The 25,715-nt window shown below is 42.7% G+C and overlaps 1 protein-coding gene across 3 annotated transcripts in view; it reads right to left on the reverse strand.

Annotated features, from left to right (window-relative positions):
* Positions 1–25,715, reverse strand: part of abcc1 (ATP binding cassette subfamily C member 1 (ABCC1 blood group)) — a 112,703-nt gene that overhangs the window by 53,187 nt on the left and 33,801 nt on the right. For 2 of the 3 annotated variants that reach the window (XM_072268813.1, XM_072268812.1), the window contains exons 9-12: positions 25,502–25,679; positions 24,828–24,989; positions 16,243–16,335; positions 4,622–4,825 (exon numbers count right to left, since the gene is read on the reverse strand). In XM_072268813.1, coding sequence (XP_072124914.1) covers positions 4,622–4,825; positions 16,243–16,335; positions 24,828–24,989; positions 25,502–25,679 — 637 coding nt within the window. The remainder of the gene's footprint in view (positions 1–4,621; positions 4,826–16,242; positions 16,336–24,827; positions 24,990–25,501; positions 25,680–25,715) is intronic. The other variant, XM_072268815.1, reaches the window with a different exon arrangement.

Consider the following 25,715-nt stretch of genomic DNA (forward strand, 5'->3'; position numbering starts at 1 on the left):
GATAAGGTACCCCATGCAAGGCTTATTGAGAAAGTAAGGAGACATGGGATCCAAGGGGACATTGCTTTGCAGATCCAGAACCGACTTGCCCACAGAAGGCAAGGAGTGGTTGTAGACGGGTCATATTCTGCATGGAAGTCAGTGACCAGTGGTGTGCCTCAGCGATCTGTTCTGGGACCCTTACTCTTCATGATTTTTATAAATGACCTGGATGAGGAAGTGAAGGGATGGGTTAGTAAGTTTGCTGATGACATAAAGGTTGGGGGTGCTGTGGATAGTGTAGAGGGCTGTCAGAGGTTACAGCGGGATGATAGGATGCAAAACTGGGCTGAGAAGTGGCAGATGGAGTTCAATCCAGATAAGTGTGAAGTGGTTCATTTTGGTAGGTCAAATATGATGGCAGAATATAGTATTAATGGTAAGACTCTTGGCAGTGTGGAGGACCAGAGAGATCTTGGGGTCCGAGTCCATAGGACGCTCAAAGCAGCTGTGTAGGTTGACTCTGTGGTTAAGGCATATGGTGTACTGGCCTTCATCAATCGTGGAATTGAATTTAGGAGCCGAGAGGTAATGTTGCAGCTATAAAGGACCCTGGTCAGACCCCACTTGGAGTACTGTGCTCAGTTCTGGTCACCTCACTACAGGAAGGATGTGGAAACCACAGAAAGGGTGCAGAGGATATTTACAATGATATTTCTGCCTGACGAAGGGTCTCAGCCCGAAACATTGACTGTTCATTTCCCTGACAAAGGGTCTCAGCACGAAACATTGACTGTTTGTTTCCACGGATGCTGCCCGACCTGCTGAGTTCCTCCAGCATGTTCTAGGTGTTGCTTTGACCCCAGCATCTACAGAATATTTTGTGTTTACAAGGATGTTGCCTGGATTGGGGAGCATGTCTTATGAAAACAGGTTGAGTGAACTCGGCCTTTCTTCCTTGGAGGGACGGAGGATGAGAGGTAACCTGATAGAGGTGTATAAGATGATGAGAAGCATTGATCGTGTGGCTAGTCAGAGGCTTTTTCCTCAGGGCTGAAATGACTACCACAAGAGAGCACAGGTTTAAGGTGCTTGGGAGTAGGTACAGCGGAGATGTCAGGGGTAGTTTAAAGTTTAATAGAGCTGTTAGAGAGGGGTTAAACTAATTTGGCAGAGGGATGGGAACCAGAATGATAGAGCGGAGGAAGGGGAAAACAGAAATAAATCTAAGATAGTGAGCAGTAAAGATGTCAGGAAAGACAGGCAGGTGATGGGGCAAATTTGTAGCCATTGGGATGAGTTGCAATGCAATAAAGTTGCAGTGAAATCAAAGCGAAAAGTACCAAATACTGGTCTTAAGGTGTTATACTTAAATGCACGCAGCATAAGGAATAAGGTGGATGATCTTATTGTACAGCTACAGATTGGCAGGTATGATATTGTGGCCATCACTGAGACCTGGCTAAAAGATGCATTCTCTGGGAGCTGAACATCCAAGGATACACGGTGTATCGGAAGGATAGGAAGGTAGGCAGAGGGGGAGGCGTGGCTTTATTGGTAAGAAATGATATTAAATCATTAGAAAGAGGTGATATAGGATCAGAAGGTGCAGAATCTTTATGGGTTGAGCTAAGAAATAGCAGGGGTAAAAGGACCCTGATGGCAGTTATTTATAGGCCTCCAAACAGCTGCAGGGATGTGGACTACAAATTACAACTGGAAATAGAAAAGGTTTGTCACAAGGGCAGTGTTATGATAATTGTGGGGGATTTTAACATGCGAGTAGATTGGGAAAATCAGGTCAGCACTGGATCTCGAGAGAGAATTTGCAGAATGTCTGCAAGATGGCTTTTTAGAACAGCTTGTTGTTGAGCCCACTAGGGGATCGGCTGTACTGGATTGAGTATTGTGTAATGAACCGGAGGTGATTGCAGAGATTGAGGTGAAGGAACCCCTAGGAGACAGTGATCATAACATGATTGAGTTCACTGTGAAATTAGAAAAAGAGAAGCCGAAATCTGATGTGTCAGTATTTCAGTGGAGTAAAGGAAATTACAGTGGCATGAGAGAGGAACTGGCCAAAGTTGACTGGAAAGGGACACTGGTGGGAAAGACACCAGAGCAGCAGTGGCTGGAGTTTATGCGAGAAATGAGGAATGTGCAAGACAGGTATATTCCAAAAAAGAAGAAATTTTCGAGTGGAAAAAGGATGCAACCGTGGTTGACAAGAGAAGTCAAAGCCAAAGTTAAAGCAAAAGAGAGGGCATACAAGGAAGCAAAAATTAGTGGGAAGAGAGAGGATTGGGAAGTTTTTAAAACCTTACAAAAGGAAACCAAGAAGGTCATTAAGAGAGAAAAGATTAACTATGAAAGGAATCTAGCAAATAACATCGAAGAGGATACTAAAAGCTTTTTCAAGTATATAAAGAGTAAAAGACAGGTGAGAGTAGATATAGGACCAATAGAAAAGATGCTGGAGAAATTGTAATCGGAGATGAGGAGATGGCAGAGGAACTGAACAAGTATTTTGCATCAGTCTTCACTGAGGAAGACAGCAGTATACCGGACACTCAAGGGTGGCAGGGAAGAGAAGTGTGCGCAGTCACAATTACGACAGAGAAAGTACTCAGGAAGCTGAATAGGCTAAAGGTAGATAAATCTCCTGGACCAGATGGAACGCACCCTCGTGTTTTGAAGGAAGTAGCTGTGGAGATTGCGGAGGCATTAGCGATGATCTTTCAAAAGTCAATAGATTCTGGCATGGTTCCGGAGGACTGGAAGATTGCAAATGTCACTCCGCCATTTAAGAAGGGGGCAAGGAAGCAAAAAGGAAATTTTAGACCTGTTAGCTTGACATCCATGGTTGGAAAGTTGTTGGAGTCGATTGTCAAGGATGTGGTTACAGAGTACCTGGAGGCATATGACAAGATAGGCAGAACTCAGCATGGATTCCTTAAAGGAAAATCCTGCCTGACAAACCTATTACAATTTTTTGAGGAAATTACCAGTAGGCTAGACAAGGGAGATGCAGTGGATGTTGTATATTTGGATTTTCAGAAGGCCTTTGACAAGGTGCCACACATGAGGCTACTTAACAAGATAAGAGCCCATGGAATTACGAGGAAGTTACATACGTGGATAGAGCATTGGCTGATTGGCAGGAAACAGAGAGTGGGAATAAAGGGATCCTATTCTGGTTGGCTGCCCGGTTACCAGTAGTGTTCCACAGGGATCAGTGTTGGGGCCGCTTCTTTTTACATTGTACATCAACGATTTAGATTATGGAATAGATGGCTTTGTGGCTAAGTTTGCTGACGATACGAAGATATGTGGAGGGGCTGGTAGTGCTGAGGAAACGGAGAGTCTGCAGAGAGACTTGGATAGATTGGAAGAATGGGCAGAGAAGTGGCAAATGAAGTACAATGTTGGAAAGTGGTTATGCACTTTGGCAGAAGAAATAAACGGGCAGACTATTACTTAAATGGGGAAAGAATTCGAAGTTCTGAGATGCAACAGGACTTGGAAGTCCTCGTACAGGATACCCTTAAAGTTAACCTCCAGGTTGAGTCAGTAGTGAAGAAGGCGAATGCAATGTTGGCATTCATTTCTAGAGGAATAGAGTATAGGAGCAGGGATGTGATGTTGAGGCTCTATAAGGCGCTGGTGAGACCTCACTTGGAGTACTGTGGGCAGTTTTGGTCTCCTTATTTAAGAAAGGATGTGCTGACGTTGGAGAGGGTACAGAGAAGATTCACTGGAATGATTCTGGGAATGAGAGGGTTAACAAATGAGGAACGTTTGTCTGCTCTTGGACTGTATTCCTTGGAGTTTAGAAGAATGAGGGGAGACCTCATAGAAACATTTCGAATGTTGAGAGGCATGGGCAGAGTGGATGTGGCAAAGTTGTTTCCCATGATGGGGGAGTCTAGTACGAGAGGGCATGACTTAAGGATTGAAGGGCGCCCTTTCAGAACAGAAATGCGAAGAAATTTTTTTAGTCAGAGGGTGGTGAATCTATGGAATTTGTTGCCACGGGCAGCAGTGGAGGCCAAGTTGTTGGGTGTATTTAAGGCAGAGATTGATAGGTATCTGAGTAGCCAGGGCATCAAAGGTTATGGTGAGAAGGCAGGGGACGGGACTAAATAGGAGAAAATGAATCAGCTCATGATAAAATGGCGGAGCAGACTCGACGGGCCGAATGGCCTACTTCTGCTTCTTTGTCTTATGGTCTTATGGGTAAGTATGTGTTTTTTTTTTTAAAAACACATTAACTGGTGAGGAGGTGGAATGGGCTGCTGGCAACGGTGGTGGAGGCAGATACAATAGGGTCTTTTAAGAGACTTTTGGACAGGTAGATAGAACTTAGAAAAATAGAGGGCTATGGGTAACCCTAGTAATTTCTAAGGTAGGGACATGCTCAGCACAACTTTGTGGGCCGAAGGGCCTGTATTGTGCTGAAGGTTTTCTTTTATGTTTCTGTATAAAAACACAAGAGATTCTGCAGATGCTGGCAATCCAGAGTTTGCTATGGAGCTCGCTTATTGAAGGCTATTTGTGACCAATTTACAATAGCAAAAAAATAATAATAATATAAATCTTTCAGTTTGGATTTTTCACGATCCACATACTGCACCTCACTTACCAGAAATGGTGCACAGACCCAAGTGAATGTAGACACAGCTGAGAGATAGACAGCACTTTTTAGTACTTCAAGCTCCTTCTCTCTAATATGCAGTATCTTCCTTTTAAATGCAAGCTCCCAGGCATACAATTTTATTACTCTTATTCCATTTAGAATTTCATTCATCAATTTGATACGGTTATCCTTTTCCTTCATCTGTGTCACCTGAATTTTTTTTAAAAGATGTAACTTTTAATCAGAGTAACAATACAACTTCTTTATTCTTCACATAATGGAACCATCAAAACAATTCAAACTAGTTCAGACAGTAAGGTCATAATAATATTCCTAATGTGTTCCTCACAATTAGACTTGGAACCGAAGCATGCTTTCATAAACTGCAATATGCTAGGGTCTCAAGCATGCTGGCAGCAGGGGAGTTAACTTAATTATCTGCATCTGTATTTACTAAGGAAACTGGCATGAAGTCTATGGAATTAAGGGAATCAAGTAGTGAGATCATGGAAACTGTGCAGATTGAAAAGGAAGAGGTGCTTGCTGTCTTGAGGAATCTCCGGGACCTGACAGGGTGTTCCCTCGGACCTTGAAGGAGACTAGTGTTGAAATTGCAGGGGCCCTAGCAGAAGTATTTAAAATGTCGCCGTCTGCAGGTGAGGTGCCGGAGGATTGGAGAGTGGCTCATGTTGTTCCGTTGTTTAAAAAAGGATCGAAAAGTAATCCGGGAAATTATAGGCCGGTAAATTTAACATTGGTAGTAGGTAAGTTATTGGAGGGAGTACTAAGAGACAGAATCTACAAGCATTTGAATAGACAGGGACTTACTAGGGAGAGTCAACATGGCTTTGTGCGTGGTAGATCATGTTTGACCAATCTATTGGAGTTTTTCGAGGAGGTTACCGGGAAAGTGGATGAAGGGAAGGCAGTGGATATTGTCTACATGGACTTCAGTAAGGCCTTTGACAAGGTCCCGCATGGGAGGTTAGTTAGGAAAATTCAGTTGCTAGGTATACATGGAGAGGTGGTAAATTGGATTAGACATTGGCTCAATGGAAGAAGCCAAAGAGTGGTAGTAGAGAATTGCTTCTCTGAGTGGAGGCCTGTGACTAGTGGTGTGCCACAGGGATCAGTGCTGGGTCCATTGTTATTTGTCATCTATATCAATGATCTGGATGATGATGTGGTAAATTGGATCAGCAAATTTGCTGATGATACAAAGATTGGAGGTGTAGTAGACAGTGAGGAAGGTTTTCAGAGCCTGCACAGGGACTTGGACCAGCTGGAAAAATGGGCTGAAAAATGGCAGATGGAGTTTAATACAGACAAGTATGAGGTATTGCACGTTGGAAGGACAAACCAAGGTAGAACATACAGGGTTAATGGTAAGGCACTGAGGAGTGCAGTAGAACAGAGGGATCTGGGAATACAGATACAAAATTCTCTAAAAGTGGCGTCACAGGTAGATAGGGTCGTAAAGAGAGCTTTTGGTACATTGGCCTTTATTAAAGTATTGAGTATAAGAGCTGGAATGTTATGATGAGGTTATATAAGGCACTGGTGAGGCCAAATCTAGAGTATTGTGTTCAGTTTTGGTCACCAAATTACAGGAAGGATATAAATAAGGTTGAAAGAGTGCAGAGAAGGTTTACAAGGATGTTGCCGGGACTTGAGAAACACAGTTACAGAGAAAGGTTGATTAGGTTAGGACTTTATTCCCTGGAGCATAGAAGAATGAGGGGAGATTTGATAGAGGTATATAAAATTATGATGGGTATAGATAGAGTGAATGCAAGCAGGCTTTTTCCACTGAAGCAAGGGGAGAAAAAAAAAAAGAGGACATGGGTTAAGGGTGAAGGGGGAAAAGTTTAAAGGGAACATTAGGGGAGGCTTCTTCACACAGAGAGTGGTGGGAGTATGCAATGAGCTGCCAGACGAGGAGGTAAATGCGGGTTCTTTTTTAACATTTAAGAATAAATTGGACAGATACATGGATGGGAGGTGTATGGAGGGATATGGTCCGTGTGCAGGTCAGTGGGACTAGGCAGAAAATGGTTCGGCACAGCCAAGAAGGGCCAAAAGGTCTGTTTCTGTGCTGTAGTTTTTCTATGGTTGCTATTAGAGTACAAATAAAACCATAAGATACAGGAGCAGAACTAGGCCATTTGGCCCTTCAAGTCTGCTCCACCACTTCATCTTAGCTGATCCAATTTTCCTCAGCCCCAATCTCCTGCCTTCTCCCCATATCACTTCGTGCCCTGACCAATCAAGAATCTATCAGCCTCTGTCTTAAATATATATAAAGACCTGGCCTCCACAGCTGCCTGTAGCAAAGAATTCCACAGATTCACCACTCTCTGGCTAAAGAAACTGCTCCTCATCTCCGTTCTAAAACGATACCCCTCTATTCTGAGGCTGTGTCCTTTGGTCTTAGACTCTTACACCATAAGAAACATCCTCTCTACATCTACTCTGTCAAAGCCTTTCACCATTCAATAGGTCACCACTCATTCTTCTGAATTCTAGTGAATACAGGGCCAAAGCTATCAAACACTTTTCATATGACAAGCCATTCAATCTGGGAATCATTTTCATGAACCTCCTTTGAACCTTCTCCAGTTTCAGCACATCCTTTCTAGATAAGGGACCCAAAACTGCTCACAATACTCCAAGTGAGACCTCACCAGTGCTTTATAAAGTCCTCACTTTTATATTCTAGTCCTCTTGAAATGAATGCTAACATTGCATTTGCCTTCCTCACCACAGACTCAACCTGCAAATTAACCTTTAGGGAATCCTGCACAAGGACTCCCAAGTCCCTCTGCGCCTCTGTTTTTTTTGTATTTTCTCTCCATTCAGAAAATGGTCATCCTTTCATTTCTTCTACCAAAGTGCATGATCATACACTTCCAAATACTGTATTCCATCTTTGCCCATTCTCCTAATCTGCCTAAGTCCTTCTGTAGCCTCTCTACATCCTCAAAGCTACCTGTCCCTCCACCTATCTTCATATCATCTGCAAACTTTACAACAAAGCCATCAATTCCATCAAAATTATTGACATAAAGTAAAAGAATCAATCCCAACATAGACCCCTGTGGAACACCACTAGTCACTGGCAGCTAACCTGAAAAGGCTCCTTTATTCCTCCTGCCAATCAACCACTGCTTTGTCCATCATAGAATCTTTCCTGTAATACCACGTTAAGCAGCCTCAAGTGCGGCACCTTGTCAAAGGCCTTCTGAAAATCTAAGTACACGACATCAAGCAATTCTCTTTTGTCTATCCTGCTTGCTATCTCTTCAAAGAATTCCAACAGATTTGTCAGGCAAGATTTTCCCTTGAGGGAACCATGCTGACTATGGCCTATTTTACCAAGTACCCCAAGACCTCATACTTAATAATCAACTCCAACATTTTCCACACCACTGAGGTCAGACTAACTGGCCTATAGTTTCCTTTCTTCTGCCTCGCTCCATTCTTGAAGAGTGGAGTGACATTTGCAATTTTCCAGTCTTCGAGAACCATTCCAGAATCTAATGATTCTTGAAAGATCATTACTAATGCCTTGACAATCTCTTCAGCCACCTCTTTCAGAACTCTGGGGTGTACATCATCTGATCCAGGTGACTTACTAACTTCCGACCTTTCAGTTTCCCAAGAACCTTCTCTCTGCTAATGGTAACTTCACACACTTCATGACTTCTGACACCTGGAACTTCCAAAGTGAAGACTAATGCAAAATACTTATTTTCTTCATCTTCTTGTTCCCCGTCACTACCTCTCCAGCATCGTTTTCCAGAGGTCTGATATCCACTCTTGCCTCTCTTTTACACTTTATGTATCTGAAGAAACTTTTGGTATTCTCTTTAATATTATTGGCTAGCTTACTTTCATGTTCTATCTTTCCCTTCTTAATGACTTTCTAGTTGCTTTCCATTGGGTTTTTTAAAGCTTCCCAGTCCTGTAACTTCCAACTAATTTTTGCTCCAATATATGCCCTCTCTTTGGCTTTTATGTTGGCTTTGACTTCTCTTGTTAACTACTGTTGCGTCATCTTTCTTTTAGAATACCTCTTCCTCTTTGGGTCTATATACCCTGTGCCTTCCGAATTACTTCCAGAAATTCCATAAGACAAAGGAGCATAAGTCGGCCATTCCGCCCATCGAGTCTGCTCCATTTTTATCATGAGCTGATCCATTCTCCCATTTAGTCCCACTCCCCCACCTTCTCACCATAACCTTTGATGCCCTGGCTACTCAGATACCTATCAATCTCTGCCTTAAATGCACCCAACGACTTGGCCTCCATTGCCGCCCATGGCAACAAATTCCATAGATTCACCACCCTCTGGCTAAAAAAATATCTTTGCATTTCTGTTCTGAATGGGCGCCCTTCAATCCTTAAGTCATGCCCGCTCGTACTAGACTCCCCCATCATGAGAAACAACTTTGCCACATCCACTCTGCCCATGCCTCTCAACATTCGAAATGTTTCTATGAGGTCTCCCCTCATTCTTCTAAACTCCAAGGAATACAGTCCAAGAGCAGACAAACATTCCTCATATGTTAACCCTCTCATTCCCAGAATCATTCTAGTGAATCTTCTCTGTACCCTCTCCAACGTCAGTACATCTTTTCTTACATAAGGAGACCAAAACTGCCCACAGTACTCGAAGTGAGGTCTCACCAGCGCCTCATAGAGCCTCAACATCACATCCCTGCTCCTATACTCTATTCCTCTAGAAATGAATGCCAACATTGCATTCGCCTTCTTCACTACTGACTCAACCTGGAGGTTAACCTTAAGGGTATCCTGCACGAGGACTCCCAAGTTCCGTTACATCACAGAACTTTGAATTCTCTCCCCATTTAAATAATGGTCTGCCCATTTATTTCTTCTGCCAAAGTGCATAACCATACACTTTCCAACATTGCATTTTATTTGCCACTTCTTTGCCCATTCTTCCAAACTATCCAAGTCTCTCTGCAGACTCTGTTTCCTCAGCACTACCAGCCCTTCCACCTAACTTCGTATCATCTGCAAAATTAGCCACAAAGCCATCTATTCCATAATCCAAATTGTTGATGTACAATGTACAAAGAAGCGGCCCCAACACGGACCCCTGTGGAACACCACTGGTAACTGGCAGCCAACCAGGATAAGATCCCTTTATTCCCACTCTCTGTTTCCTGCCAATCAGCCAACGCTCTATCCACGTATGTAACTTCCTCGTAATTCCATGGGCTTTTATCTTGTTAAGTAGCCTCATGTGTGGCACCTTGTCAAAGGCCTTCTGAAAATCCAAATATACAACATCCACTGCATCTCCCTTGTCTAGCCTACTGGTAATTTCCTCAAAAAATTGTAATAGGTTTGTCAGGCAGGATTTTCCTTTAAGGAATCCATGCTGAGTTCTGCCTATCTTGTCATATGCCTCCAGGTACTCTGTAACCACATCCTTGACAATCGACTCCAACAACTTTCCAACCATGGATGTCAAGCTAACAGGTCTAAAATTTCCTTTTTGCTTCCTTGCCCCCTTCTTAAATAGCGGAGTGACATTTGCAATCTTCCAGTCCTCCGGAACCATGCCAGAATCTATCGACTTTTGAAAGATCATTGCTAATGCCTCCGCAATCTCCACAGCTACTTCCTTCAAAACACGAGGGTGCATTCCATCTGGTCCAGGAGATTTATCTACCTTTAGCCTATTCAGCTTCCTGAGTACTTTCTCTGTCGTAATTGTGACTGCGCACACTTCTCTTCCCTGCCACCCTTGAGTGTCCGGTATACTGATGCAAAATACTTGTTCGGTTCCTCTGCCATCTCCTCATCTCCGATTACATTTTCTCCAGCATCATTTTCTATTGGTCCTATATCTACTCTCACCTGTCTTTTACTCTTTATATACTTGAAAAAGCTTTTAGTATCCTCTTCGATATTATTTGCTAGATTCCTTTCATAGTTAATCTTTTCTCTCTTAATGACCTTCTTGGTTTCCTTTTGTAAGGTTTTAAAAACTTCCCAATCCTCTCTCTTCCCACTAATTTTTGCTTCCTTGTATGCCCTCTCTTTTGCTTTAACTTTGGCTTTGACTTCTCTTGTCAACCACGGTTGCATCCTTTTTCCACTCGAAAATTTCTTCTTTTTTGGAATATACCTGTCTTGCACATTCCTCATTTCTCGCATAAACTCCAGCCACTGCTGCTCTGGTGTCTTTCCCACCAGTGTCCCTTTCCAGTCAACTTTGGCCAGTTCCTCTCTCATGCCACTGTAATTTCCTTTACTCCACTGAAATACCGACACATTAGATTTCGGCTTCTCTTTTTCTAATTTCACAGTGAACTCAATCATGTTATGATCACTGTCTCCTAAGGGTTCCTTCACCTCAATCTCTGCAATCACCTCCGGTTCATTTCACGATACTCAATCCAGTACAGCCGACCCCCTAGTAGGCTCAACAACAAGCTGTTCCAAAAAGCCATCTCAATAGACAATAGACAATAGGTGCAGGAGTAGGCCATTCGGCCCTTTGAGCCAGCACCACCATTCACTGTGATCATGGCTGATCATCCACAATCAGTATCCAGTTCCTGCCTTATTCCCATAACCATTGATTCCGCTATCTTTAAGAGCTCTATCCATCTCTTTCTTGAAAGCATCCAGAGACTTGGCCTCCACAGCCTTCTGGGGCAGAGCATTCCATATATCCACCACTCTCTGGGTGAAAAAGTTTTTCCTCAACTCCGTTCTAAATGGCCTACCCCTTATTGTTAAACTGTGGCCTCTGGTTCTGGGCTCACCCATCAGCAGGAACATGCCTGCTGCCTCCTGCGTGTCCAATCCCTTAATAATCTTATATGTTTCAATAAGATCCCTCTCAGCCTTCTAAATTCCAAGTATGCAAGCCCAGTTGCTCCAATCTTTCAACATATGACAGTCCCGCCATCCCGGGGATTAACCTTGTGAACCTACGCTGCACTCCCTCAATAGCAAGAATGTCCTTCCTCAAATTTGGAGACCAAAACTGCACACAGTACTCCAGGTGTAGTCTCACCAGGGCCCTGTACAGCTGCAGAAGGACCTCTTTGCTCTTATACTCAATTCCCCTTGTTATGATGGCCACATGCCATTAGCTTTCTTCACTGCCTGCTGTACTTGCATGCTTGCTTTCAGTGACTGATGTACAAGAACACCTAGATCTCGTTGTGCTTCCCCTTTTCCTAACTTGACTCCATTTAGATAATAATCTGCCTTCCTGTTCTTACAAACTGCATCTGCCCACTCACCCAGCCTGTCCAAGTCACCCTGCATTCTCATAACATCCTCCTCACATTTCACACTGCCACCCAGCTTTGTGTCATCGGCAAATTTGCTAATGTTACTTTTAATTCCCTCATCTAAATCAATAATATATATTGTAAGCAGCTGCGGTCCCAGCACTGAACACTGCGGTACCCCACTGGTCACCGCCTACCATTCTGAAAGGGACCCGTTAACCGCTACTCTTTGTTTTCTGTAAGCCAGCCAATTTTCAATCCGTGTCAGTACTCTGCCCCCAATACCATGTGCCCTAATTTTGCCCACTAATCTCCTATATGGGACTTTATCAAAGGCTTTCTGAAAGTCCAGGTACACTACATCCACTGGCTCTCCCTTGTCCATTTTCAGAGTTACATCCTCAAAAAATTCCAGAAGATTAGTCAAGCACAATTTCCCCTTCGTAAGTCCACGCTGACTTGGACCGATTCTGTTACTGCTATCCAGATGTGTTGTAATTTCATCTTTTATAATTGGCTCCAGCATCTTTCCCACCACCAACGTCAGGCTAACCGGTCTATAATTCCCTGTTTTCTCTCTTCTTCCCTTCTTGGAGAGGGACAACATTAGCCACCCTCCAATCCACAGGAACTGATCCTGAATCAATCAATTCTGGCCAACTCCTCTCTCATGCCTCTGTAATTTCCAATGTAATATTCTTCTCGCAGACATTCTACAAATTCTCTCTCTTGAGATCCAGTGCCGACCTGATTTTTCCAATCCACTCGCATGTTAAAATCCCCCACAATTATCATAACACTGCCCTTCTGACAAGTCTTTTCTATTTCCTGTTGTAATTTGTAGTCCACACCACTGCAGCTGTTTGGAGGCCTATAAATAACTGCCATCAGGGTCCTTTTACCCCTGAGATTTCTTAGCTCAACCCATAAAGATTCTACACCTTCTGATCCTATGTCACCTCTTTCTAATGATTTAATATCATTTCTTACCAATAAAGCCACGCCTCCCCCTCTGCCTACCTTCCTATCCTTCCGATACACTGTGTATCCTTGGACGTTCAGTTCCCAGAGACATGCATCTTTAGCCACATCTCAGTGATGGCCACAATATCATACCTGCTAACCTGTAGCTGTACGACAAGATCATCCACCTTATTTCTTATGCTGCGTGCATTTAAGTATAACACCTTAAGACCAGTATTTGGTACTTTTCGCTTTGATTTCACTGCAACTTTATTGCACTGCAACTCATTCCAATGGCTACAAATTTGCCCCATCACCTGCCTGTCTTTCCTGACATCTTTACTGCTCACTATCTTAGATTTACTTCTCTTTTCCCCTTCCACCGCTGTCATTCCGGTTCCCATCCCCCTGCCAAATTCGTTTAAACCCTCCCTAACAGCTCCATTAAACCTTCCCGCCAGGATATTGGTCCCCTTCGGATTCAGGTGTAACTTGTCCATTTTGAACAGGTCATATTTCTCCCAGAAGAGATCCCAATGATCCACGAATCTGAAGCCCTGACCCCTGCACCAATCTCTCAGGTACGCATTCATCTACCTGATCCTACTATTCTTGCCCTCGCTAGCATGTGGCACAGGTAGCAATCCAGAGATTACTACCCTGGAGGTCCTGCTTCTCAGCTTCCTTCCTAACTCCCGGAAATCTCTCTTCAGGACTTCCTCCCTTATCCTATCTATGTCATTGGTACCAACATGTACCAAGACAACTGGCTGCTCGCCCTCTCCCTTCAGAATACTCTGGACCCGATCCGAGACATCCCATACCCTGGCACCTGGGAGGCAACACACCATGCGGGTATCTCTATCAAGCTCACAGAATCTCCAGTCTGTCCCCCTGACTATGGAATCCCCTGACTACTGCATTCCTCTTCTCCCTCCTTCCCTCCTGCACAACAGCGTCAGGCTCAGTGCCAGAGAACTGGTCACCGTGAGCGTCCCCTGTCAGGTCATCCCCCTCAACAGCATCCAGAACAAGATATTTGTTGCTGAGGGGGCAGCCACAGGTGTGCTCTCCACTATCCAGGCGTTTTCCTTCCCTCTCCTGACAGTCACCCAGTTTTCTGACCCCTGTAGCTTAGGAATGACTACCTCCCTGTAGCTCCTGTCTATCACCTCTTCACTTTCCCTAATAAGCAGTAGGTCATCAGGCTGCAGCATCAGATCCCTAACACCAGCCATTGCTGCTCTGCAGCCATCCCTGGCAGTGTTCTTTTACAATCAATTCTGGCCAATTCCTCTCTCATGCCTCTGTAATTTCCACTGTAATACTGATACATCTGACTTTAACTTCTTCTCAAATTTCAGGGTGAATTCGATTATGTTATGATCACTTGCCCCTAAGGGTTGTTTTACTTTAAAATCTCTAATCAACCCTGGTTCATTTTACAACATCCAATCCAGAATAGTTGATCCCTTCATGGGCTCAACCACGAGCTGCTCTAAAAAGTCATCTTGCAAACACTCTAGAGATTCACGCTCCTATAATCCAGCATATTTTCCCAACACTTGCATATTTAAGTCTCCCATGGCTATTGTAACATTGTCCTTTAGCATGCATGTTCTATCTCCCATTTTAATTTGTTAACCACATCCTTATTACTATTTGGGGGGAGGGGGGGTCTTTTTATCCTTACAGTTCCTTAGCTCTATCCACGATTCAACACTTTTTGACCCTATGTCAGCTCCTTCAAATGATAAAGGAAGCTCCCAGCTATAACCTTTCAGCCATGATTCAGTGATGCCTACAACATCATACCTGCCAGTCTGCACTGTGCTGCAAGTTCATCTATCTACCTTGTTCCACATACTGCACCCATTCAGATACAACACTTACAGTCCTGTATTCACCCTTTTTAAATTTGTTGCACCATGCTCAACCTTTTGATTCCTAACTTTGTCTGAGGTCTTACCAACATCTGCCTCCACAACCTCTCTACTAACTGTTCTGGCACTCTAGTTCCCACCCCCCTGCAACTCTCATTTAAACCCCATCTTTCAGCATTCACAAACCTTCCTGCTAGGATATTAGTCCCCTCTAGGTCAGGTGCAAACCGTCCCTTCTGTACAGGTCCCATCTTCCCACCTACATGGATCACAGCTCCTGGCTGTTCACACTCCCACGTAAGAATTCTGAGGACATGAAACAAGATATCCCAGACCCTGGCATCCAGGAGGTAACATACCATTCAGGAATCTTGTTCTCACCCATACAGCCTCCTGTCCGTTCCCCAAACTAACAAATCCTCTATACCACAATGTGCCTCTTTTTGCCCCTTTCCTTGTGAGTCACAGGTGCAGACTCAGTGCCAGAGACCTGAACAATGTCACTTTCCTCAGTATCTAAAGGGATATATCTGTTGAGGGGTTGGCCACAGGCTCTACACAGGCTCCTTAACCCCTTTCCCCTTCACGTCACCCAGTTTCCTGTGTCCTGCACCTTGGGTGTAACTACCTCGCTATATATCCTGTCTATCACCCCTTCAGCCTCCCAAATGATGTGGAGTTCATCCAATTGCTTAATGTGGTTTGGCGGGGGGGGGGGGAGAGAAGGGGGGTTAGAAGCTGCAGCTGGATGTACTTCTCGCAGTTGTAGTTATCAGGGATACCGTTGGTCTCCCTGCCTTCCTACATCCCGCAACCCAGTAATATACACTAAGAGAGCAAACAAGTACTAATATTTCAGGATACATGTGCCAGTAAATGGCTTTCTTTGGTGATGCAACTGCAAATGTAAGTTTGCCAAGTACACATATTCCTTCACACTACTCATGAAAACCATTAAGTCCAGTTATGCTATCAATATGACACAGCTGTATGGTGATTATTTGCATTATACTAGAAAACAAATAGAATATTAAAAAGACACACAATTCCACATTTTCTGGAAGTACCGTAGATCAGGCTCTGTATCACCGTACACTGAAACAATGACAATGGACTGTTCACACTTCACATTTCTTACAATACATTTAGAGTTGGTTCACCAAAACCAGGCAATGACTAACAGACCTATTAAAGCTTTTAAAGTACAATACTGGAACAGATGCCAAATTGATACATTTTTGAGAAACAGGAAAGAAGCCTCAAACTGTTGTTACTTTTGACTTATTTAAATAAAAGCATTTCAAAGTTACCACATTTTTGAGGACATGAATTCAAAAACACATTGGGCATCTGTATAAATAAAGAAGTTTGTTACATTTCAAGTTGGCTTCCATTCTGTCATTTACTAGTTTATCTTGCAAAATGCAGGAGTAATACAAACAATACAATAAATAAATTTATGTAGATAAATACTGACATAATCAAAAGATCAACATACCTGGAAGTTTTTCATCTTCATTGCAATCACTCCATTTAGGGGGACCAATAGGATCATGACAGCTACACCAGCTAGCACTGAGGGACCTAGATTCTAAACAAGTGTAAAAATATTTACACGCTTGCTAAAAATTACAAGTCTTCATTAAATAACACATTGAGAATATAATAATCATTATATGCAGACTAACTTAGTGCAGCTAGATCTATGCCAAGATGATAATACCAGAATAAAATGCATTAGGCTTTTAAACAAAACAGCAGGTAATACTTCAACAAGACATAGAACCTGAAGTAACTTCCAACCTACGTCCCCAAGCATAAATTAAGCAAAACAAAGATATCTCCTTTTAAAAGTAATTATAGCTTGCTAGTTTAAGAGTAATTTCATCATAGATGACATAAGAACTTTGGAGGGGCAGGGCGAAGTTATAATGGCGCTAAACTGCAATTCCATCTTCAGAAACAGCTCGATCTCCAGCTTCGATACCTCTTTTTTTACTTTTCAAGGTTCTGCTCAAGACCCTGACCTGAAGTTACACTCTGACTTCGGTTCTTTGCAGGAATGGGAATGCTCTCAGGGCCTCACGACCAGCCACTTTTTAATATCCCAAGGACGCAGCCTGGAAGACTAACACACCTTCAGGATGCCGGATTTTCAGGGCTCTGGAGACCGGCTGATTGTAGACTGGTGAAGTGTCGTGGGAGAACACGGAACACTGACAGCAGCGTGTTAACTGTCGTGGGCTCTGTGTCCAGAGAGCTGTGCCATTCTGGTGCCGACTCTCTGGGCGCAGACCTTGATAAAAGCCACGCAACAGACTTTTGTTATGTCTCCCCTCTCGCTGTGAAATGGGGACACCTCTTTTTCCCTTATTACGGAGAGAGAAAGGCTGTAGTATGTCAAATTACCAGGTGAACTAGTCGTCTTTGGAGTACTGCAAGTCTGTCTTTATTGATGCTTGCTGCACACTTAGAGTGCTCGGTGGAGGGCACTGATGCTTTTTTTGCTGGTGGGGTGGGTCATTGCCTTGCTGTTGCAGGGGAGGGGAAGGCTGGGTGGGGGCCTTGGGGTTCTAACATTTAACTGCCATTCATTCTTTGGGGCACTCCTCGGTTTTCATGGATACTTGCAAAGAAAAAGAATTTCAAGATGTATATTGTATTACATTTCTCTGACATTAAATGTATCTATTGAGCTATTGAAACCTATAATATCAGGACTAGTAAAGGTCTGTACAAAACATAACTGACAAAAAAAAAATGAAAAGAATACTGAAAAACCTAAGTTACATAGTGTCAGTGAAACAATTTTTCCTCCCATCACCCTGCCCCACTTTCTTTGCTATCTAGTCCAACCCACTTCTCTCTTTTCAGTTCCAACAAAGGGTCTAGGACCTGAAAAATGAATTGTTTCTCTTTTTACAGATCTGTTTGACATGCTGGGTTTTTCTCAGCATTCTCTGTTTTATCTCAGAAAACCTGTCCTGGCCCCATGAAACAAATATAATTGCAAAATACCTCTACTTCCTCAAAAGTCTGCGGAGGTTCGGCATGTCATCAAAACATAGGCAAATGTGTGGTGGAAAGTGTGCTGATTGGCTACATTATGGCCTGGCATGAGAATACCAATGCCTTTGAGTAGAAAATCCTACAAAAGGTAGTGGATTTGGCTCAGTACACCACAGGTAAAACCCTCCCAACCATTGAACATATCTACAGGAAACGTTGCCGTAGGAAAGCAGTATCGGTTGTCGAAGATCCTCACCAGACAGGCCATGCTTTTTTTGCTACTGCCATCAGGTAGAGGGTCCCAGTACCTCAGGACTCACACCACTAGTTTCAAGAACTGTTAATAACACTCAATCATCAAGCTCTTGAACAAAAAGTGATAGCTACAATAAATTAAGGACTATTTTATCTTTGTATTTCATGCTCGTTATTTATTGCTATTTATATATGCATTTGCAGTTTGTTGTCCATTGTTCCTGTTTACAGATACTATTCATCCTATACATTTGCAAAATATGCCCGCAGAAAAAGAATCTCAGGGTTGTATGTGGTGACATACATGAAATCCAATAATAAATTTTACTTTGACTTTTCTTTTGTATTTCCAGCATCTACTAGCACAGCGGTCCCCAACCACCGGGCCGCGGATCAGTACCGGGCCGCAAAGCATGCACTACTGGGCCGCGAGGAAACGATATGATTTGGCAATATGAGTCAGCTGCACCCTTCCTCATTCCCTGTCACGCACTGTTGAGCTTGAAGGCACGCGAGGTCATGACCCGCGCGTCATCCATGTCCGCGCCGGAAGGAGATCAACTCCACAAGCTTGCAAATGACGGCAGGCTGAAAAGTATGTTTGACATAACATCTCTGCCGGCATTCTGGGTCAAAGTCAAGGCTAAATATCCTGAGATAGCCACAAAAGCACTGAAAATGTTGCTTCCATTTCCAACATATCTCTGCAATGAATGCAACGAAAACTAAATAGCGGAATAGACTGGACATAATGAACCACCTTCAAGTATCGCTGTCTCCCATCACCCCTCAATAGGACCATCTTGTTGCAGGGAAACAAGGCCAGAGCTCCCACTGATTCAGCAATATTGGTGTGTTGCAATGATTTTATATGTTCATCTGGGGAAAATATGTGCTGTGTGTTTAATATCCAAACGTTACTTTAAATGTTATCACCCAACAAACATCAAAGTTGCTGGTGAACGCAGCAGGCCAGGCAGCATCTCTAGGAAGAGGTACAGTCGACATTTCAGGCCGAGACCCTTTGTTATGATGCTATTGACTTATATAACCATATAACAATTACAGCACGGAAACAGGCCATCTCTCCCCTTCTAGTCCGTGCCGAACGCTACTCTCACCTAGTCCCGCCGACTTGCACTCAGCCCATAACCCTCCATTCCTTTCCTGCCCATATACCTATCCAGTTTTTCTTTAAATGATAATATCAAACCTGCCTCTACCACTTCTACTGGAAGTTCATTCAACACTTCCTTCAAGCTCCCCTGATAATTGACTTATCACTATAATCATGTGAGGAAAATATGCGCTGTGTGTTTAATATTAAATTGGTTAGACAAACCTTTTAGAAACGAAATTGAGTGTATTAGCCACTTATCACATATATTCCGGTCGTGATTAACAACCCACCCACCACCACCTCCAGCAAGCAGAATTGCTAAAAACGATTTGTAGAAAAAAAGTAGGCACGTACACGCATGAGCAACGCACGCATGCGCACTGTTGCCCGCACGCAAGGGTTCATGGTCATTGTAGTCTTTCTCGAGGTAAACACAACATATTTGACTGCTACTCTTGTCCATTGGCAACCCTACCCGCCGCCTCTCCCCACCCCGGGGTCGGCTGGTCCACAAGAATATTGTCAATATTAAACCGGTCCGCAGTGCAAAAAAGGTTGGGGACCCCTGTACTAGCAAACCTGTTACAAGGTTTTAACAAATCAGTTTTTAGTACAAGTTTGGATACAGTCCAAAACTCATTCCAATGTAGCCAAAGAGAGACCAAGAGAACTTTTACTTCCCAAATCAAATGTTATCATTAGGTTTCATGAAAAGTTGGCAGTCCTGCTTTCTACTCTTCCCATAAATGTTCTAACAGGTCACCCATAGACCCATTTTAAAAGAACACACCACTAAAAGCAAGTATGAATTCAATGGAGAATAATTTTCTGAGAGCAGGTAAGAATCAAAATATGCAGCAAACAAATTGGAGACTCTTGCAAAAACATATCAGGGCATGATAACAATAACTCTACTGCCCAAGTAATAACAAAATGTTTGACATATTCCAAGTAGAACACGCATGGAGAAAGATACAATTCAGTAGCTCCGAGAAAATCATTCCCTCAGACATAGATACAGAACAAAAACTGGATTAAATGACCTCCAGAGAAGCAAGAATAAGTACTACCCTCCGCTTGTCTTTGCTCTACAACACGTGGCAGTCTTCCCAATCCATCCTTCAGTCAAGAAATTGCTTCCCCTTTCCTCCATCACTATCTTCAGATACAACATAATACCACATCATCTCTCTTCTTATTTTCATTATCCACAAAATAATTAGTAGCAATTCAGCCAATCAGGTCTATACTGGCCAAAGACACCTTCCAGCCTAATAGCACATTCTAGCACCAGATCTGTCACCCTGTATATTAGTGCTTAGAACACAAGGAGACAATTTGGCCCAATGTGTCTCCTGCATTCTTCCTAATGTGAGGTACCATATGCCGTTTGGACAATTTAAATGCTGGCCCAGATCAGAGGCGAGAGCCGATTTTGCTTGGTCCCCATGACCTTCATCCATCTCTTTAGGGCATTGGAGCCTTTTGTTGTTCCGTTGTTTGGTCAATTTTAAGGCTGGCCAGATAGATGGAAAAGATAGGGCGTCAGGATCTGAGACAAAAGCTGATTTTGCTCGTTCTCCATGGTCACCTCAATAGCGCTGAGGCTATGAAGACTGCCCCAGCTGCTCTGCTTCATGCCTGATAATATGATGAACTGAGAAGAGAGGCTTTGCGTCTACTCCAAGCTGCAGATCGGAGGACTTAATTTTGGTTTGGAATGCTGTTTCTCCACTTCACTTGTTTGCATGATTAGTATTTTTTTTTCTTTCTCTTGCACACCGAGTGTTGGTCTTTTATTTTTAATTTCTTTTAAATTGAGTTCTTCCAGGTTTCTTGCTTTGTGGCTACCTGTGGGCAAGCAAATCTCATGGTTGTATAACTCATACATTTTTTGGTAATAAATGTACGTGAATCTTGAATTACTCAATGGGATCATGGCTCACCTTTAACTTCAGTACTATGTTCCTACACTAAATCCATCAGTTCCATTAGTATCAAAAAACTCTATTGATCTGAGCCTGAATTATAATCAGCAACTAAGCCTCCACAGTCCTATTGGGTAACATTCAAAAGTCACTACCCTTGGTGAGTGAAAAAAAATACCTATTCTCTGTGCTTGTACTCCAGTCTCCTTATACAAAGAATCCACACCAAGAACCAATAACATCAGAAACAGCAGCATGTCATTCAGTTCTTTAGATTATAGCTAATCTTCGACCACAGGAATATCCCTTATTTTCCAAAAGCCTTAGTGCCTTGAAATCCATTGACTTTTTTTTTTTAAATGAACGCAACTGACTCTCCATGTATAGATGATTTCTAAGTTTCACTACCATGACTGGAGAAATCTCTTGGACTCGAAAGGTACTGCAGATACTAGAAATCCACAACGATACACACACAATGTGCTGGAGGATCTCAGCAGGTCAGGCAGCATTTATGCATGGGAATAAACAGTTGACATTCCAAGCCGAGACCCTTCATCAGATCTTCTCATCTCAGTTCAAGGCAGTTTATTACTTACTCTGATAATCCGTCCTCAGTTCAAGTCTCAAACCAAGGACTCTTCCTGTATCTGGCCTGTTATGCCATTTAAGAACTTAATGCATTTTCAATGAGATGATTCATTCTTCAAAACTTTTGTGAATGATATTCAATCACTTATATGGCAACCTCGCCATTCCTGGAACCAATCTAGTGAATCCTTTTTGTATACGAGGAGATAAAAACTGCACACAATTCTCCAGATGTGGTTTCGTCAAGGCCCAATGCAAATACAAAAAACATTTCCTTGCTCCTGTATTCAAATACCTTCAATCACTTGCATTTGGCTTCTAGCAGTTCGCGTACCGTCCCAACCGTTCAACAGACGATGCCATTACCATTACCCTCCACCTGGCCTTAACCCACCTGGACAAAAAAAGACACACCCATGTTCGATTGCTGTTCATAGACTTCAGTTCAGCATTCAACCCAATCATTCTTCAGAAACTGATTGGAAAGCTGAGCCTGCTGGGCCTGAACACCTCCCTCTGCAACTGGATCCTAGACTTCCTGACTTGGAGACCTCAGTCAGTCTGGATTGGAAGCAGCATCTCCAACACCATCACACTGAGCATGGGGGCCCCCCAGGGCTGTGTGCTCAGTCCACTCCCACTGCTGTTCACTCTGCTGACCCACGACTGTGCTGCAACACACAGCTCGAACCACATCAAGTTCGCTGATGACACAACCGTGGTGGGTCTCAGCTGCAAGAACAATGAGTCAGCATACAGAGAGGAGGTGCAGCGGCTAACAGACTGGTGCAGAGCCAACAATCTGTCTCTGAATGTAAACAAAAGAGATGGTTGTTGACTTCAGGAGGACACAGAGCGACCACTCTCCGCTGAACATCAACGACTCCTCCGTAGAGGTCGTTAAGAACACCAGATTTCTTGGTGTTCACCTGGCGGAGAATCTCACCTGGTCCCTCAACACCAGCTCCATAGCAAAGAAAGCCCAGCAGCATCTCTACTTTCTGCGAAGGCTGAGAAAAGTCCATCTCCCACCCCCATCCTCACCACATTCTACAGAGGTTGCATTGAAAGCATTCTGAGCAGCTGCATCACGGCCTGGTTCAGAAATTGCACCATCTCAGATCGCAAGACCCTGCAGCAGATAGTGAGGTCAGCTGAGAAAATAATCAGGGTCCCCCTTCCTGCCATTACAGACATTTACACCACACGCTGCATCCACAAAGCAAACACCATTATGAAGGACCCCATGCACTCCTCATATAAACTCTTCTCCCGCCTGCCATCTGGAAAAAGGCGCCGAAGCATTCGGGGTCTCACGACCAGACTATGTAACAGTTTCTTCCCCCAAGCCATCAGACTCCTCAATATCCAGAGCCTGGCTTGACACCAACCTACTGCCCTCTACTGTGCCTACTGTCTCCGTTATTATTTATTGTAGTGCCTGCACTGTTTTATGCACTTTGTGCAGTTCTGGATAGGACTGTAGTCTAGTGTAGTTTTTGTGTTTTTTCTTACGTAGTTCAGTGTAGTTTTTCCTCAGTGTACCAATAGTCATGGTTGAAATGACAATAAAAAGTGACTTGACTTGACTTTATAATCTTCGGAACATCAACACTACCAAATCACTCACCGTTGATCAATACTGCACTTTTCAGTTGCATCTCGCGTGGTCTGTGCACACCAGCTGTGTGGTTAGAAAAGGCACAATAGTGCCTCCTTCACCTGAGACGGTTGAGGAAGTTTGGTATGGGCCCCAAATCTTAAGAACTTTCTACAGGGGCACAACTGAGAGCATCCTGACTGGCTGTATCACTGCCTGATATGAGAACTGTACCCCCCTTAATCACAGGATTCTGCAGAGAGTGGTGTGGACAGCCTAGTGCATCTGTAGTTGTGAACTTTCCATGATTCAGGACATTTACAAAGACAGGTGTGAAAAAGGGGACCGAAGATTCATTGGGGGCCCAAGTCACCCCAACCACAATCTATTCCAGCTGCTACCACCCAGGAAGTGGTACCGCAGCATAAAAGCCAGGACCAACAGGCTCCAGGCCAGCTTCTTCCACCAGGCCATCATAGACTGATGAACTCACACTGACTTGAGTGTACTCTATATTACACTGACTGCTCTATTTATTAAAAATTATTATAAATGATTGCACATTGCATACTTACATGGAGAATGTAATGTAAAGATTTTTCTCATGTATGTGAACGATGTAAGAAATCAAGTCAATTCAAATTCAATTCACTAGAAGTGGATAACATCATATTTTCTCATCCTTTCTAAAGTTTTCCACACCAGCTGCACTCTCTTACCTCTTCTACCCTTCCTCTACTGCAATCATATTTGTCTTCAGGTTGGCAGATCCACAAGTGTACACTGCTTTCAAGATAATAACGAGCATTGTACACAGTCCTAGCATAACCTTGCTCCTTATATTCTGTCCCTCCCCAAATAAAGCATTTATACCCACAGTGACCTGTCCTGCTATCTTCAAAGATCAGTGAACATACATTCGAAGGTTCTCAGATCACTATCACTCAATTTAATACAGAGTATGCAGCTGCTGGAATCTGAAGCAAACCACAGCAAATTAAGTTTGAGATTCCGATTGACTCAATACCATTTGCTCTGCTTAGACATTAACAGCAAAACAAACCAGAAAAAAAATATCCAGGAATCGGCAAATTGAATGGAAGAACAAGCAATTACATCAGGTAACCAAAGTGATAAAAAATAAATCAGATAAATTGGATAGGTCTCATCAATCTTGCATCTTCAATTAATGTGTATGAAGTTGTTCTTGATTAAATAAAACAGTAAGTAGTACACTGGGAGTGACAAGAGCTACTTATGATTAGTGTAAGATGGAATGCAATAGGATTTCAACCAAACTTTTATTATATAAAGGTTGCTTAGCCCACAAGATAACATATAATGGAAGAGACAGATGAGAAAAGAAAACACTGCTCACAGAGACTCTGGAATATGATTAAGTTACAAGTCCCCACCACAACAAACAAACAAAAATAAACCATTTATAAATTGCTTCTTAACACAATAATAAATGGGCTATCCACTAAGCTATCCAGAAAAAAAAAACAACTCAATAATACCTTGAAAATTTTAACACCGAGTTAAGAGTAAAAGAAAGTGTTGTATATTAAATGGATTACCTGCCACAGGAAGTACATAGCTAGGATAACCTGAAGAGGTGCAGACCAAATCATGTTCAAGTAAGTTATCAAATCCATGAACTTCTGTGCATCTACTGACATCAAATTTACGATTTCGCCAACTGTGGAGGTTTTTCTTGCAGCATTTGAAATAACAAGGGCCTTAATGGAAAACAAATAAAATGATTACTCAACATATAGCTACTCTGAAGTTAAGAGCTTTTATATTAATATGTTCAATAGCAATTGTTTAACTATGTAAAGCAACTCCCCTCAGGTAGTTTAAATCTTTTTAACCAAATACTTTCAGAAATAAAACAAATACTTAAATGAAAATTAGAAATGTTACAATAGAATTCATTGCTCATGCTCTCCATAATAGGCAAAGATCAAAACAGAAACATTATAAAACATTTAAGATAAACCAGCATTAGTTTCACAGATTGGAGTCCTCGCCTTGTATTTCATATGCAATCATTTGAAAAAAAAATCACTTCTATTACCATATTGAAAGATTTTATATTAAGAAGATATGTAACATTTCCTTGTCAGGCCACAACCTTACAGAACAATAATTGTGTTTACATTTCAACTTCATCATATTAGAATGCAAGAAACTTCAAACAGCAATATACTGTGGCCTAGTTTCATATTTTGTCATTGTAACTGCTTACCTTTCTGTAAACTGCTCCTATAATAGCAGTTTTTAATCTCATTCCAGTAACAAAACATATTTGAAAATATTGATGGAGGAAGAGAGTCTGTATAAATGCACATAAAAATAGCAGGGAAGCGTAGAAGTAGCCTTGCCAGGATGGAGCTTTGTCATTATTCACAAACTGCAACAGCAACCTGGTAAAAAAAGAAAAACTTATTAGCATTTGCTTA

Source organism: Mobula birostris, chromosome 9 (genome assembly GCF_030028105.1).
Source record: "Mobula birostris isolate sMobBir1 chromosome 9, sMobBir1.hap1, whole genome shotgun sequence".
NCBI classification, from domain to species: Eukaryota; Metazoa; Chordata; class Chondrichthyes; order Myliobatiformes; family Myliobatidae; genus Mobula; species Mobula birostris.